Raw genomic sequence first — 15,548 nt, 5'->3', positions numbered from 1 at the left:
GAGGGGTTCTGGCGGAGCCGCTTTTCCCCAGCAGCCAATTGGGAGTTTTCCCTCGCAGGGCATGCTGGGGGAGAGTATATCTGTGGCGGAGCCATTTTGTGTGGTTCTTCGCGGGTTCCAGGTGCGGCACCCACCTTCAGGGTTTGCGGATCCAACGGACCCCGGCGATTGCCTTCCAGGCCGGGGTCGCAGCTCCATGTTCCCGATAGGGGCCCCAGTGACTTACTGGGTTCCCAACTCTACTGAGGAGATCCCAGGCTGTGTGCCGTTCGATGGGGGGTCGGCTTGAGGAGAACCCGGAGGCAGGTTGTCAAACAGGGCTTGAACGAACCATCAGGGATCTGGTGACCGGGACATTGACAGGTACACTTCAACTATCACCCGGTGACCCTAACTTAATCTACTGGGAGGATTCGCTCAATACGTTCACCTCATTCAAGTGTTAGGCCTGTGGCAGAGGCCCTAGAGCCAGGCCTGTGGCAGAGGCCTGTTCCTCCCAGCAATCTAAAGTGACACTTCGGCTGCCAGGCTTGTGGCAGAAGTCTGTCCGGAGGCACTTCACCCACTCTGGCTAGAGTGGCGACGAACTGTATCTTCTACTATTGTGCTACTGAGAGCAAGATTGCTCTTTCTCATATCCAGGCCTGATACTGCAAGGTTCTCTCTCGCTTCATCAACCTTCTTGCTCTACCTTATGTTGATGTTGGCCATGTTGGGCCTGGAAATAAAGCATTCGAAAACCTTTATTCATTGACTGGTCATTCGCTCACTACTCTACTTAACTACACCCCTAGACAACACTGAAAGGTAAATAATATGCCGATCCCAACAACAACCAACGGCTTCTGAGGGGGTAGCACTACAAAAAGAATTGGCTTACCCAATTTGTGGTGGTCATGCGCTGCACCAAACCGACAGAACCATTGACCCCACGTGGTGGACAGGGGGGATGTACGAAGATCTCTAGGGGGGCATAATGTAAATAAGAATTATGGTGAAGGGCACTATTGGAAAGGGGGGGAGGGTAAGGGAAAGCCCTTCCCAGGTTTAGCCCAGGTAAGACGCTTCTGATGTTTGATTGTTCAGGAGTAGCTTGACAAGAGGAATACGACATTTGATCCTGATGTCCAGGATCCGTCTGTGTGGTGGCTTTTGATGCACTGACACCAGCCTCAGTCCACTCCTTGTGAAAGTCCCCAACACTTTTGAATGGTCTTTTCTCTTATCGCCTTTCTGGACAACCTTGGAGAGAGCGCAGCTCCGCCCACTTTTTAGGAAACACATGATCCTTTAAGATCCCTCCTCTTTCACCATGGCCTCAGTTATTGTGTTTCCTCCGCCATGGTGGAAGCATCATAGGGAACCAGGGAGCTGCGCTCTCTCCAAGGCGGAGGGGTGTTGGCTTACCTCTTTTAATGTGTATTGCAGTGACCATCCCGGCCCCCCTCTACGGGGAGGGGGCGTTCAGGAGTCCCCAGACGCTCCGGCTCAGTGGAGCATTCGGCTTCCCAGGAGGTGGCGGCGTGTGCTCGGGTACTGCGGTAGGGCCTGGTGGCCGAGCGGTAACCGCCGCAGGTGTTCCGCATTCCAGCTCCGGGTCCCGGCCGGCGAATGCGCCGCGCACGGTGACGTTGCTTCCTGGGGGGCGTGGCGCAGTGGTTCTCGACGCCTGGAACGCAGCGTCTGAGGGGCAGGTCGGCGCTTCCGTTTCCGGCCCCCGATGATGACGCGGGAGGCCCGGGAAAATTAAAAAAAACTGAGTTTTCCTGCTACTATCTCGCTGCGCTCTACGATGGAGGAGAGACAGACAGCACCAGCGGAAACAGGCGCTGCAAGCACCGGTCACGCCCAGGTAAGAGGGGTACAATGGTGCCTTTTATTCTTACTTTGGTGGGCCTGTTTGTGTTTATTGTTCCTCCCTGAGGGAGCCTGTGGTTACCAGTCCAAGTTAATGTCCTTGGTCTGTATAGCCGTAAGGGGTAGTGGCACATATTTCCAGGCCCCTTAATTTGTTTCTGGTGGTGGCAGCACTGGGTGTTTAAAAAAAAAAAAAAGATGGTAATTTTTGGTTTGTCATCTCATTGCAGGAAAAGTCTGCAGGCAAAACTAAACACTTGGATGCTCCAAGGAAATGCCCATCTTGCAGGAATCCTTTAAGGGATTCTTGGCAAAAACCCATGTGCAGATCCTGTATTAAAAATTTGGTGGAAGAGGAAACTTCACAACAGTATAAGGACCTATTTTCTTCAGGTTAGGATGAAGGAAAAAAGCTGGGACAGCCGCACTCCAAAAAAACTCCTCCTTTAATTAAAAATCACAAAATACATGCCACAGCAAAAAACAGCACAACAAAAGAAAAGCTGACGTTTCGCACTATGCCTTAGTGCTTCTTCTTGAAGAAGCACTAAGGCATAGTGCGAAACGTCAGCTTTTCTTTTGTTGTGCTGTTTTTTGCTGTGGCATGTGATTTTTAATTAAAGGAGGATTTTTTTTTGGAGTGCGGCTGTCCCAGCTTTTTTCCTTCATCCTAACCTGCATTTTGATTGCACTGCCTGCACCCTTGGCTCGGACCACAGGAATCCGATTACCTGGTTCTCTTTGAGCGGTTACCCACTCTCTCACCTATTTTCTTCAGTTCAGGAACTGGCAAGCTCTTTAGGTTCGGTTAAGGATCTGATTGCACAAGGCTCCGCAAATCAAGGGGAACCTCAGCAGCCACCACCTAGCCCGAAAGTCCCGTTGTCTAGGCAAATAGAGGGAGATTCGGCAGATGAAGGAACTAGTACTCTCCCCTCCCTCAGGGATTCAGATGAGGAGGAACAAGAGGAAGATGATAGTAGCAAAACTTCTAAATTTAAATTGTCTTTAGAAGACGTTGATGAGTTACTTAAAGCAATTTACACTACCCTGGATATCCAGGAAGAAAGGGTCCAGTTATCCATACATGATAAAATGTATCAAGGATTGGATGAATCCAAACATCGGGTTTTCCCGGTCCACAAAGTCCTCTCGGACACAATCAAAAAGGAATGGAAAGACCCTGAAAGGGCCCCCTTGTTTTTCCAAGACCCTTAAAAGAAGGTTTCCATTTGAAGACCGTGATTCTGAAGTATGGAACAAGAAGCCTAAAGTAGACGCCGCTTTCTCGCAAGTATCACGTCACACAGATCTGGCTTTTGAGGACATGGGGGTTCTAAAAGACCCGATGGATAAGAGAGCTGATTCCCTCCTAAAGAAGGCCTGGGATTCCGCTTCAACCAGCCTGAAGCCAGCTATGGCCGCCACAGTAGTTGCCCGCAATCTAGAGTGCTGGGTTGAAAAATGACAAAGTCATGTAGAGGCAGGCACCCCAAGAAAGGATCTGTTGGAGTCCTTTCCCTTAATTTTGAAAGCCATCAAATATATGGCAGATGCATTTGCTGAGTCCATTAAAATGGCTGCAAGGTCAGCAGCCTTGGTAAACTCGGTCAGGCGAGCGGTATGGTTAAAAACCTGGTCGGGTGATACACCCTCTAAGGTTAAACTTTGTGGTTTACCTTTCTCAGGGGACCTTTTGTTCGGTCAAGACCTGGAAAAGGTACTTGACAGAACGGCGGATAAGAAAAAGGCTTTTCCCCCTAAAAAGGGTCAGAACCCCAAAAAGAATTTTCGTCCTTTTCAGCAATCCCATAAGAAAAGAAGAAAATAAGAGGTTGGGGGTCCCAGAGAGGTAGAGGAGGTATCCTTTTCAAAAAACCCTCAGAACAGACTACCAAAAATAAATGACGATCTGCTTCCGGTAGGAGGAAGGTTGTCTGCCTTTCTCCCACAGTGGAAGCAGATGCTCGCAAGTCCCTTTTGTGGAAAGAATCATCACGGAAGGGTACAGTCTGGAATTTTCAGAGTGTCCCCCGAGAAGGTTCTATATCACAGCCCTTCCCAGGGACAAAGAAAAAGCTTCTGCAATGACGATCCTGCTTCAGGATCTGATGAGTCAGGGAGTTGTAGTTCAGGTCCCAAAACATCAGAAGGGCCAGGGCTTCTATTCCCACATTTTTTTGGTAAGGAAGCCCTCGGGCAAGTTTCGACTGATCCTAAACTTGAAGGTTTTAAACAAGTCGATCAGATACAAACATTTCCGTATGGATACCATCTACTCCATAACAAAATTACTGACCCCCGGTTGCTTCATGGCATCCCTGGATCTCAGGGATGCCTACTTACACGTTCCGATTGCCCAAGCTTCCCAGCAGTTTCTCAGACTGGCAGTGAACCTGGGGTCCAGGGTATGGCATCTTCAGTTCAGGGCCCTCCCCTTTGGGCTTTCCTCCTCCCCCAGGATCTTCACGAAGATCATGGCGGAGGCCTTGGAACCACTAAAGCTGAAAGGGATTTCGGTCGTCCCATACTGGGACGACCTGCTGTTCTTCGCGGACTCTCAGGATCAGGTTGCGACGAACCTTCTGGTGTCACAGGTTTATCTCGGAGGTCTAGGTTGGTTACTAAACCGCGAGAAATCAAATCTGGTACCCTCCTAAGAGACAAGGTTTCTGGGATATACCATAAATTCAATCCTTCAGAAAGTCTTTTTACCTCAGGAGAAGATGGAGAAGGTTTTGGGTGCGATAGCTCAGGTCCAGACAAACCTAGGGGTGTCGGTCAGGACAGCAATGGCAGTCCTGGGGCTACTCGCAGCCTCAATCCCGGCAGTTCCATGGGCGAGGTTACATTCTCGTCCTCTCCAGATGAGCATTCTTCAATCCTGGTCACACCAGGAGTCACTAGAGAAACATATCAGATTGACATCAAACGTAAAAAGAGCACTCTGGTGGTGGAGAAATCCCGTCAATTTAACCAAGGGTCTTCCCTGGGTCTTTCTGGTAGAGAAGTGCCTAACAGACGCGACTTCCTGGGGTTGGGGAGCCCATCTAGAGGGACAGACTGCTCAAGGCACCTGGTCCAAACCAGAAGCCAGAAGGTCTTCAAACTGGAGAGAATTAAAGGCTATATTCCTGGGGCTTCAGGCCTTTCATCAGATAGTGAAGGGTCACCACGTGCAGGTCCTGTCGGACAACACCACAGCAGTGGCGTATGTCCTCAAGCGGGGGGGAACCAGAAGCAGAGGTCTTATGCAGCTGGCCAACCATCTGCTGTCTTGGGCAGAGCTAAATCTAGCGTCCCTGTCAGCGGTACACCTAAAAGGGTCTCAGAACCTGTTGGCGGACCTACTAAGCAGGAGGTGCATAGTGGAGGCAGAATGGAGCTTAAACACAGAAGTTTTCACGGCAATCATTTAGGAATGGGGTCAGCCACAGATAGACCTGTTCGCCAACCAACAAAATGCGAAAGTGCGGACATTCTTCTCCCTTCACAGAGAAGACCAGGCAGTGGCCATAGACGCTCTGGCCCAGCGGTGGCACTACCAGCTGTGCTACGCCTTCCCCCCTTTCACACTAATACCACTAGTCCTAAGAAAGTTCAGGGAAGAAAAAGCCAGTCTGATCTTAATCACTCCCTACTGGCCAAAAAGACCGTGGTTTGCATCACTTCAGAATTTAGCCACAAAACCACCGTGGAAACTACCACTCAGGAAAGACCTACTGTCTCAGGGTCCTGTGAACCATCCGGAAGTGGAACGTTTACAGTTGACGGCCTGGTTTCTGAAGAAGACCTTTTAAGATCAAAGGGACTCTCTGATAAGGTGATAAACTACTAGACAGTAGGAAAAGTGTAACCAGAGCAATTTACCTCAAGGTTTGGAGAAAGTTCAATTCCTGGTGTACGTCCAAGAATTTCCAGGTTAATAGCGTCACTTCAGTTGTGGAATTTCTTCATGCAGGAATGGAGAAGGGGTTAGCAATTAGCACCCTAAGGACACAAGTGGCAGCTCTTTCGGTTTATTTAGAAAAAACTCTCTCTAAGGAACATTTAATTTTAAGATTTTTCAAGGCACTGGGTCGAAGTAGGCCGGTAGCCTTTAAAGCCTTTCCCAGTTGGGATTTATTGTCTTACAGGGTCTCACGGGAGCTCCGTTTGAACCCATAGGGAATATTTCTTTAAAGAATTTAGTATTAAAAACAATTTTTTTTGGTGGCCATCACGACCGCAAGAAGGGTCAGTGAAATCCAGGCTTTGGCAGTTACAGAGCCTTTTCTAAGGATTTTTCCGGACAGAATAATTCTCCAAACAGATCCAGCCTTTCTTCCTAAGGTCTCATCTACCTTTCACAGGTCTCAGGAAATAATCCTTCCTACCTTTTTGTTCAGCTCCCTCTAATGCAGGGGAAGAAACCTTTCATACTCTCGATTGTAAGAAGATGTGTACTTCAATACCTCTCGGTCACCAAGGAATTCAGGAAGTCGAACGCCTTGTTTATAATATTCTCAGGTACAAGGAAAGGAGAAAAAGCTTCCAAAAGCACGTTAGGTAGATGGCTCAAACAAGCCATCACAGAGAGCTACCAAGCCAAAGGAGAGGTGCCTCCTACGGGAATCACGGCCCATTCAACAAGATCTACGGCAGTCTCCTGGGCCGAAAGAGCCGGTGCTACGCCTGACCAGATCTGCAAGGCAGCTACATGGTCCAGCTATTCGACCTTTCTGCGGCACTACAGGCTAGACTTACTGTCCGCTGCGGAGCAAGCCTTCGGCAGGAAGGTACTGCAAGCAGTGGTCCCACCCTAGGGTAAGTTACTCGGTTATCCTCTCCAAGGTTGTCCTGAAAGGCGATAAGAGAAAGGCCTAGTTAGACTTACCGGTGACGGTATTTCTAAGAGCCTTTCAGGACAACCGCTATTTTCCCTCCCTAGGTATTTGAATAAGAGTGTTTTAAATGTCTATCATGGTTTGTTGTGGTTCTTCTGTGCTTTGTTTTCCAGTTGTCGGAGACCACAATAACTGAGGCCATGGTGGAAGAGGAGGGATCTTAAAGGATCATGTGTTTCCTAAAAAGTGGGCGGAGCTGCGCTCTCTCCAAGGTTGTCCTGAAAGGCTCTTAGAAATACCGTCACCGGTAAGTCTAACTAGGCCTTTCCTGACAATCCTCTCCAGGCTGCGGTCATCCCTGCTGCTTGTGCACCTTTTTTCTTCCACACTTTTCCCTTCCACTTAATTTTCTATTAATGTGCTTTTGATACAGCACTTTGGGAACATTCAACTTTTGCAATTACCTTTTGAGGCTTTCTCTCCTTATGGAGGGTGTCCATGTTTTTCTGCACAACTGTCAGGTCAGAAGTCTTTCCCATGATTGTGATTCCTACTGAACCAGACTGAGACCATTTGAAAGGCTCAGGAACCATTTGCAGGTGTTATAGTTGAATTAGCTGATTAGAGTGGGACATTTTGAGCCTAGAATATTGCCCCTTTTGACAATATTTGAATTTTCTGAGATTGTGGATTTGGGGTTTTCATGAGCTGTAAGCCATAATCATCGCAAGCCGCGATTTGTAATCTTGCTTTGCATGTAATGAGGCCATCTCATACAGGGTTTGACAAATTTGCTTGGGATCTAGGAGCCAGCTAAAGTTAGGAGCCAGAGAACGTGCCCTGTCCCGCCAAGCTCGTGCACAGAAGCGAACACATACGTGAGTAGCGCCCGCATATGTAAACGATACTCAAACCACACATGTGAGGTATTGCCGTGATTGGTAGAGCGAGAGCAATAATTCTAGCCCTAGATCTCTTCTAACTCAAAACATGCAACCTGTAGAATTTTTTAAACGTCACCTATGGAGATTTTAAAGGGTAAAAGATTGTCGCCATTCCACGAGCGGGCGCAATTTTGAAGTGTGACATGTTGGGTATCAATTTACTTGGCATAACATTATCTTTCACAATTAAAAAAATAAATAAAATTGGGCTAACTTTACTGTTGTCTTATTTAATAAAAAAAAGTGTTTTTCCCCCCAAAAAGTACGTTTGTAAGACCGCTGCACAAATACGGTGTGACAAAGTATTGCAACGACCGCCATTTTATTCTCCAGGGTGTTAGAATAAAAAATGTGTTTGGGGGCTCTAATTAGAGGGAAGAAGATGGCAGTGAAAAACACACTAGAATTGCTGTTTTACTTGTCATGCCAACGTCCACCACAAGATGATATCCTGTCTCCATGCGCCTGATCCGGTCTGCCACGCTGGCCTGTAATTTAGGCCGCGGCTTTGCGGCCTTCTGCAGGCCCAAGCTTCCCTGGGCGCCAGGTCGCTATTTCTTGTCGCAATTGCACTCGGGTTTTGTCGAACCCTGATCTCATATATTGGTTTCATCTTTTAAGTTGCATTAGTGAAATTTAACTTTTGCGCGATATTCAAATTTTTCAAGTTTCACCTGGTAGATGTGAACTTAAAGCGGTCCTCCACCCTAAAGTGGAGTCCCGCTGATCGGAACCCTCCCCCCTCCGGTGTCACATTTGACACCTTTCAGGGGGGAGGGGGGTGCAGACACCTGTCTAAAGACAGGTATTTGCACCCACTTCCGGCCACACGCTACGGGCGAAAGACGGGCATTCCCTCACATCCCGTCTGTCGCCCGTTGTGTGCTGGGAACACTCGGCTCCCAGCACACAGCGTGTGAGCCAATCGGCGGGCGCAGCGCGACTCGCGCATGCGCCGTAGGGAACCGGGCAGTGAAGCCGCAGCGCTCCACTTCCTGGTTCCCTCAGCGTGGATGGCGGGGGGAGCAGCAGAGTGACGAGCGATCACTCGTGCTCTGCTGCGATCGGCGCTGGACTCCAGGACAGGTAAGTGTCCTAATATTAAAAGTCAGCAGCTGCAGTATTTGTAGCTGCTGACTTTTAATATTTTGTTCCCATGGCACATCCGCTTTAACCAAGAGTTGCAACCTTCAGTACAGTCTTCACATTCAACATACTTCTAAAGTGTCAAGTTCCTAAAGGTTCTCCTGCAGACTCTTACTGCATAAGGGATATGCCAACCACTGGAGAGGTAAGTCCTCATTTGTAGGTAAGAAAAAATAACACTGTTGGAGATCAGACACCTAGAAAACCAGGGGCTGAGACTCAGACCACCAGGTTCAGCCTATAACATTTGGGTGGAATTCACCCGTATGTTGACTGTGCTTTGCTTTTCCTCCCTTGTCTGTCACCTTTATGCTTTTCAAAAGAATGAACCAGTAGTACGCTGTGAGGGGATCGGTCCAAGCACAACTTTTGCAAGGGTATTGGAGCTTTCAAAGCGACTTGACATGACAATACACGCTAAGGCAAACAACGCTTAGATGCCTGTCATGCATGGCTGCCTGCAGTTTAGTGTAGAAGTGTTTTAAATGTGGAATCCTAATTTATTGCTTTTAACACCAAATTGCAGAATCTTTTCCAGCTAGCTCTAAACTATTTTGTTTGGCTAAAGGACAATGTCTGTGGGTATGTGTGTAGTGAAATGCCACCTCAATGCACAGTAACCAAATAAGCACCTATGCTATAGCATCAAATATAGATATGAACTCAAAATTGTCAACACATGGTGGTGGTTTAAGGTTTTTGACAGTCTATTCAAGGTGAATGAGCCCTAATGCTTGTGTAGTTCATTCCATGTGTAATGCTCAGGGGGTGGCAGGAGCTGCCATTTCCATTTGAAAAACGTGGTTTAGTAATTTTGTCCAGCTTAAGAGTATTGATGGCATTTACCATGGTGGTACTGCTAATAGAGGCTTTAAAGAATATGTAAACCCAACATTTAATATTCCTGATATGTGACTACTGTACCATGTACTTGTATGAAATATCCTGTTTGTATTGCATCCTTTGTGTTGGTCCTTCTGAATTTTTATTAAAAAATGAGCACACTAAACCGAACACACCGTAGTCCGTTCTCTAGCTATGCTGGGAACTCGGCCTGCCCTCCAATGATCAGACTTGTCTACATCCAACCTTCTGGGTGCAGCACCCCATCTTGATTTGGTGATGTGCATGAGAGCAGCAGGTCTCTCCTCGGCTCACATGGCAGCGGGAGCTGTTGGCTCCTGCTGTTGTCAACCACAGCCAGTAAGCCAATGTGAGAGCAGAGGGTTGAGTTGCGCTCAGTGTGTGAATGGACAAGGAGCATCCATAGCAAGAGGCTTGCTATTGGGGCAGGGGGAGGAGCCAGGACCGGCAGCGGGGGACCCAAAAAGAGCCATATTGGGGCTGCTCTGTGCAAAACCATTGCAAGGGGGCACGTAAGTAGAATAGTTTTGTTTAAAAAAAAAAAAAAAACCTTTAGAATGACTTTAAGATATTTTCTCCTTTTCACCCTTTCAGGCTGGATTTACACCTGTTTATTATATTTTGTTTTAGGCTACAGTATCAGCTGTCTCCTCATATGCTGCCACAGAGCCATGAGCAACAATTGCCTGCATTCTCAAATGATCTCCTTCCAGAACCATGGATGCTGATAAACAACACTGCTGCCATTGAAGATTTATTTGGGTAGCTATATTTTAAATGAAAAATGTGCATTTGAGTTGGCATACATGATAAAAATAATCCTGTTGGACATTATTAGTTTCATAAAAGCTTTAAACGCTGCAGAATTAGTATGAAGTTGGTATTCCATTTAAAGTGCATGAACAGTCACATCAGTTTAGTTCTGTGGAGAAAGTTAATGCTATGATAAATTCCACTGTGCAGGTGATCCTTGCACATTTTTGAATGCGTTGCATTGTGGCTCTGCCCTTTGGTCCGGCTATTATGAAGACCCTATTCAGGAGTACCTGGCAGTGTTAATTTTGGCAGCAAATTTCATTTTTAGTCTTGATACTAAAATGGCATTTTAGTTCTAGTCTCATTTTAGTCTTCAATTCATCATATTTAGTCGACTAAATCCTCAGTACATTTTAGTCGACTAAAACTCATTTTAATCTAAAATGTAATGGGTGTAATTTATTTGTAATGCATGCATTAGTGAACATTTCTCTACAATTTCCAAACTCATTATATACTGCTGGAGTGAAAATCTCATGTTATTGTATTGAGGTATGAACATGCACTACAGACCAATGTTAATTTTGAAGTCAAATTTCAATTTAGTTTTAGTTGACTAAAATGTTTTTGTTGACAAAATTAACACTGGTACCTGGATGATTTGCTTCTAATGGAGAAATTAATGGATAACCTCAAGGAAAGTGTGCCCCAGACAGTGCAAGTCCTGCAGGAATTTGGCTGGGCCCTCAATTTTCAAAGTCTCTTGTTTCATCATGTGAAGTACCTGGACACTTTTCTAAGAATAGGCTCAACTCTTCAGTCCAAGATGCAGAAGTTTTGTTTCCAGGAGCACCCCTCTATACTTTGAACAAGGGTGATGGGCTGATGTCTGTCTGTTTTTTGTTTTGTTTTTTTTTGGCAGTACTGTATATAATTGTAAGACTGTTGTAGCTCAACATCATGACTGTCAGACTCTCATTGAATCACCCCATATGTCTGAGCCCTAAACCAGTTGGCCCTGACTAGTGGCTATGCAAATCGGCACTAGAATTTGTAAGATTTTTTTTTTATTTTATTTGTTTTCTTTCAAGTGCTAGTGGGCAGTTCTTTACTCCTGTCATGGGATATGGTCGGAGGATGGCTGAGGACTCAATGTTCTGCAGAAAGCCTTTATGGCTCAATTTCAGTGGCATTCACCAACATGGCAAGTCCACTTAAGTCGCCATTTCTTAGGCCAACCTACTGTCATCCAGACTGAACCACAAACCAAATCTGAAGATCGAAGCACCATACCAGTATGGTATTTGGACACCGTCCAAAATGTGTGTTTCAATCCTTTAATCAAATACAACATCCAATGTTTCAGGGGCCACACATCACCCCCTTCATCAGGGCTACAACGTGTGAAAACATAAAATTACTAGAAAGACTCACAATATTGTAATTTGTACATAGGATCCGAATACATCTAAATATGCATACTACATTTTTAGTAGCAGTGTTTATGTATAAATGGTGGTCTCCTGTGTACATAACACCTAATTACTCTCATCTCTCATGTGCTAGAACCTACTAATGATTAACAGATATAAGCAGTGTTATTAATTTAAGTAGTCACATATTTAAAACTTAAAATCATGCAAAATTGTCTTAATCCCATTTATAAATTGCTTCCAATTATGGAAAGACCCTATATACATATCACAATTTCTGATCCTAATGGCCTAAAACATAAGGGCCATTTAAAAATGCAGGAATAAAAACTTTGGTATATATGGTAAATTCAGTACAAATGTGTTTACCTTTGATCAGCTGGCATTAACGCCTGGAAATGGTAGAGGAAAAGGTATTGCTATGAACAATGAAAACAGTTTTTGATCTCTTATGACTAATGCTGGTTTTGCACGTGGGTGTATCTGCGGTTTTCATGTGCTGTGGTACCATAGACTTTGTATACATTTTTTTTCTGCAGTTTCTGAAAGCACACCAAGGATGCAGCATGCATCGAACTTTCATGAACTGAAACTAAAAGCACACAACCTAATGGGACCATGGCTAAATCCATGGGTATACAGCACAAAAATGGCTGACATGCCTGTGCTGGGACCAACCTGCGGCACACAAGTGTGAAACAGGCTTTATGCTGACTGAATAGGTAGTTCAAACAAGTTGGCAACATTCAGGTGCTGGTTTAGGCTACGTCCATTCTTGCTGATGTGATTTATGTGTTGTGTTTTCACACATATACTGCTACCACTCTGTCATTCTGTTTAATGCATATTTAGTGATGTACAAACTACTGAGGTGTGGGGGTTTTTTTTTTTTAGTTTTAATTGTTTTTTTAAATCCTGCTGTAGACCTGATGAAGATGGTGTCGTTGCGCCCATTATGATTGGAATAAAACCACTTTGTGGACTTATTATTTTTATACTTTGGCGTGGTGCTCTTGATCTTTAGTATTATAAGTATGACTTTAAAAAATAAATTTATACTCTGTGGATGCAGCATCGATCTGAATGGGAATATGCAGTTTGAAATCCTGAATGTGTTGTAATATTCAGCCACTGTCTATGTGGCATATTGTGTGGAATCTTTAAAATGGTTCTGTATCTCAACCAGGGTGCCATCAAGATCTCGTTTGCTTGGTGCTTCTGGATTTCTTGCAAAGACCGACTATAATAATGCATCACAGACTTCAAGGTACAAATTGCTCTACAACTTTATTTTTTTATTTTAGCACCTACTGTAGCTAAAACTTGAGAAATCATGTTCTGCATTGACAAGTGGCCATAAGGGTAATAAAATACTGTTGAATATTTCAGGCTGCCTTTTCCCGAACCAGCTCCTCCAAAACAGGGCTCTGCAGTGACAGGGGTCAGTGTTGGTGTTGATACAGAACTGGATTTGTTGGATGTCGAGCAGTCAAAGCGCAGGTTGGTATTTCCCAATATGTTCAGTTGCAGATCTTTTCCTTCAAACGTTTGGGCTCGGTGCTCTTCTTGGTGCTCTTGTGGTAAAAACTGATTTAGAAGAAAGATAGTTCATCTACATTAGTAGACTTTGCAGCCTGAAAGTAGGTAACAAATTTTAAGTGTTATCTATATCATTATGGTTTTCATTACTCCATGACAATCCAAGAGTTTTGTTTCATTCTAAGGACAGGAAGCATGTACGTAAAAGTCCCTTCACCACCACCAATATCCACTGCATTAAAAATGAGACTGGCAAACCATTAATCACCATAGAGGAAAAATGGAGAGACTGTGTGGAATCTGTATTCCTTCTACTTCTCCTCCATGATTGTCCAGGCCAAGAACATGTAGAGATACATTTAGTTTAATCCTCTGAAAGAACTTTATGCCTAAAGATTTTTACGTAGCACTAGTTGGCTAGCCAAGATGTGTGCTAACCTGCAGATGTGTTGTGGATGCAAAGGTTGACTATGTCAATTTATGTTGAGCGGAATGTGGTTTTAAATACTGAAGGGGGGAGGCTTGGCAAATATTTGCAAAACCAGAAGTATGAATTTTATTAATCCATTGGGGAAACTGTCCTTTTCGATGGAACTCCAGGCAGCTGGCTGTATCATTTTGTAAAAGATTTAACGCCATTTAAATTTGAGACCCTTACAATTTCTTCTGCTTGTTTAATGTCCTAATTTGTAGTTTGTCATGCTTGATGTCCACTGTCAGTATTATCCTGTCATTCTCTGTTAGAATAGCCCCCTGTAACCGTATGTAGTAAAGATTCTATTACAGGAAGAGTAGTTGTAACGAACACCTCTTGGGTGTACTACAGACAAGTAGCTAAGGTTCTCTGCACAGAAATGTTGAAACGGCACAGCTCAACAAAATCCTAGTTGCTGCTGACTGGAGAAGGTTATCTGGGATCTCAGAAGTCAGAATATGTAACCTGTTTTCTGGTTACATAACTTGTGTTAAAGGGTCACTAAATGAAAAAAAATGTTTTGCTGAAATGACTGTTTTTTGGGTATAGAGACATAAAAGTTAACGGATTCCTTTTAAAAATGATTAAAAATTGAATTTAATCTATCATATAATGTGCCTCTAGTTTCACTTTCGGTTTTAAAGGTACATACATGAAGTTCCGGGTGAGAGGTGAGTCGGGAAGACTCACAGAACAAAAACAAACAAATCCAGGGCAGTGTTTTGTTTTTAAAATGAATCTGATTGGTTCTGAGGAGTTTTAGACACACAGTAATGACAGCTTAGACCACCGTGAAAATCTCCCAGTGCCATGGTTATAAGGAAACAGGCAACCAGGAAGTGTGGAGATCACAGCAGAATTACAGCTACTTCAAAGCAAAAAACTAACAATGAGGACATGAAACCAGTACTGCAGTAAGGTAAAGGAAGCTATTTAGCTAAAAAAAAAAAAATTCCTTTAGTGACCCTTTAATTCCTATGTGCAGAGCCAGTATCAGACCCTCTTTATCTCATAGGATCCAGTGAGGGGGACACCAGCATGTCTCCCAGTCAATGCTTTGAGTGTAAGGGCTGCTTCTGCCCTGCCTAGCTTGTGTGCTGCTACGTTCCTAGACTTGGAGTGAATGTGGGGAATGTGGGACATATGCCTGCGTTCTGGACACACTTTCCAGAAAGCATACAGCCCTAAACTTAAGTACGGCTTCCGAAAGCCCTGTATGCGCAAAGTCTTGGGTTTTAGGCCTCGGTCACATATTGCATTGTAGAAACACGTATTCTTGCACTTTATTTTTTTGAGGCAGTTTACAGGCTTTTTGCGTGTGGTGCATAGGGCAGCCCATTCACTCGAATGGGCTGCCCTATGTGCGTTGGTCGTGCCAAAAGATCAGAGACCACATTTTGGCCCTGAGGCAGGCATAATTTTTACATGCATGTTTTGCCACGTGACAGTAGTGGCAAAATCTCACCATATTTGGCATGCCATTGAGGATGATTCTGTGTCCTAAATGCTTATGATTTGGAAACCTGGGCAGAACTGCAGATTCCTAATTGACTGTTTTTTTTTCTCTTGACCATGCTACAGATGGCCTGTAATTTTAAAAGGGCTTTCCCTGCTTTTTTCAAAATATATACTTTGGAGGTATCCACTTTTCAGTAAGAGGACCACATCCTATATTTAAGTTGTATAAATTAATGGAAACAAAATATTT

General features: G+C 44.6%; 1 protein-coding gene across 1 annotated transcript in view; it reads left to right on the top strand.

The window, feature by feature from the left end:
- The window catches only part of LOC120932165 (oocyte-specific histone RNA stem-loop-binding protein 2-like), a 72,078-nt gene that overhangs the window by 23,978 nt on the left and 32,552 nt on the right, over positions 1-15,548 (top strand). The window contains exons 2-4 of the mRNA XM_040344360.1: positions 10,268-10,399; positions 13,013-13,093; positions 13,216-13,326. Coding sequence (XP_040200294.1) covers positions 10,268-10,399; positions 13,013-13,093; positions 13,216-13,326 — 324 coding nt within the window. The remainder of the gene's footprint in view (positions 1-10,267; positions 10,400-13,012; positions 13,094-13,215; positions 13,327-15,548) is intronic.

This window comes from Rana temporaria, chromosome 3 (genome assembly GCF_905171775.1).
Source record: "Rana temporaria chromosome 3, aRanTem1.1, whole genome shotgun sequence".
NCBI classification, from domain to species: domain Eukaryota; kingdom Metazoa; phylum Chordata; class Amphibia; order Anura; family Ranidae; genus Rana; species Rana temporaria.
Note: the sequence above shows the minus strand (reverse complement) of the source record. Positions and strands in the feature narration are given on the sequence as shown.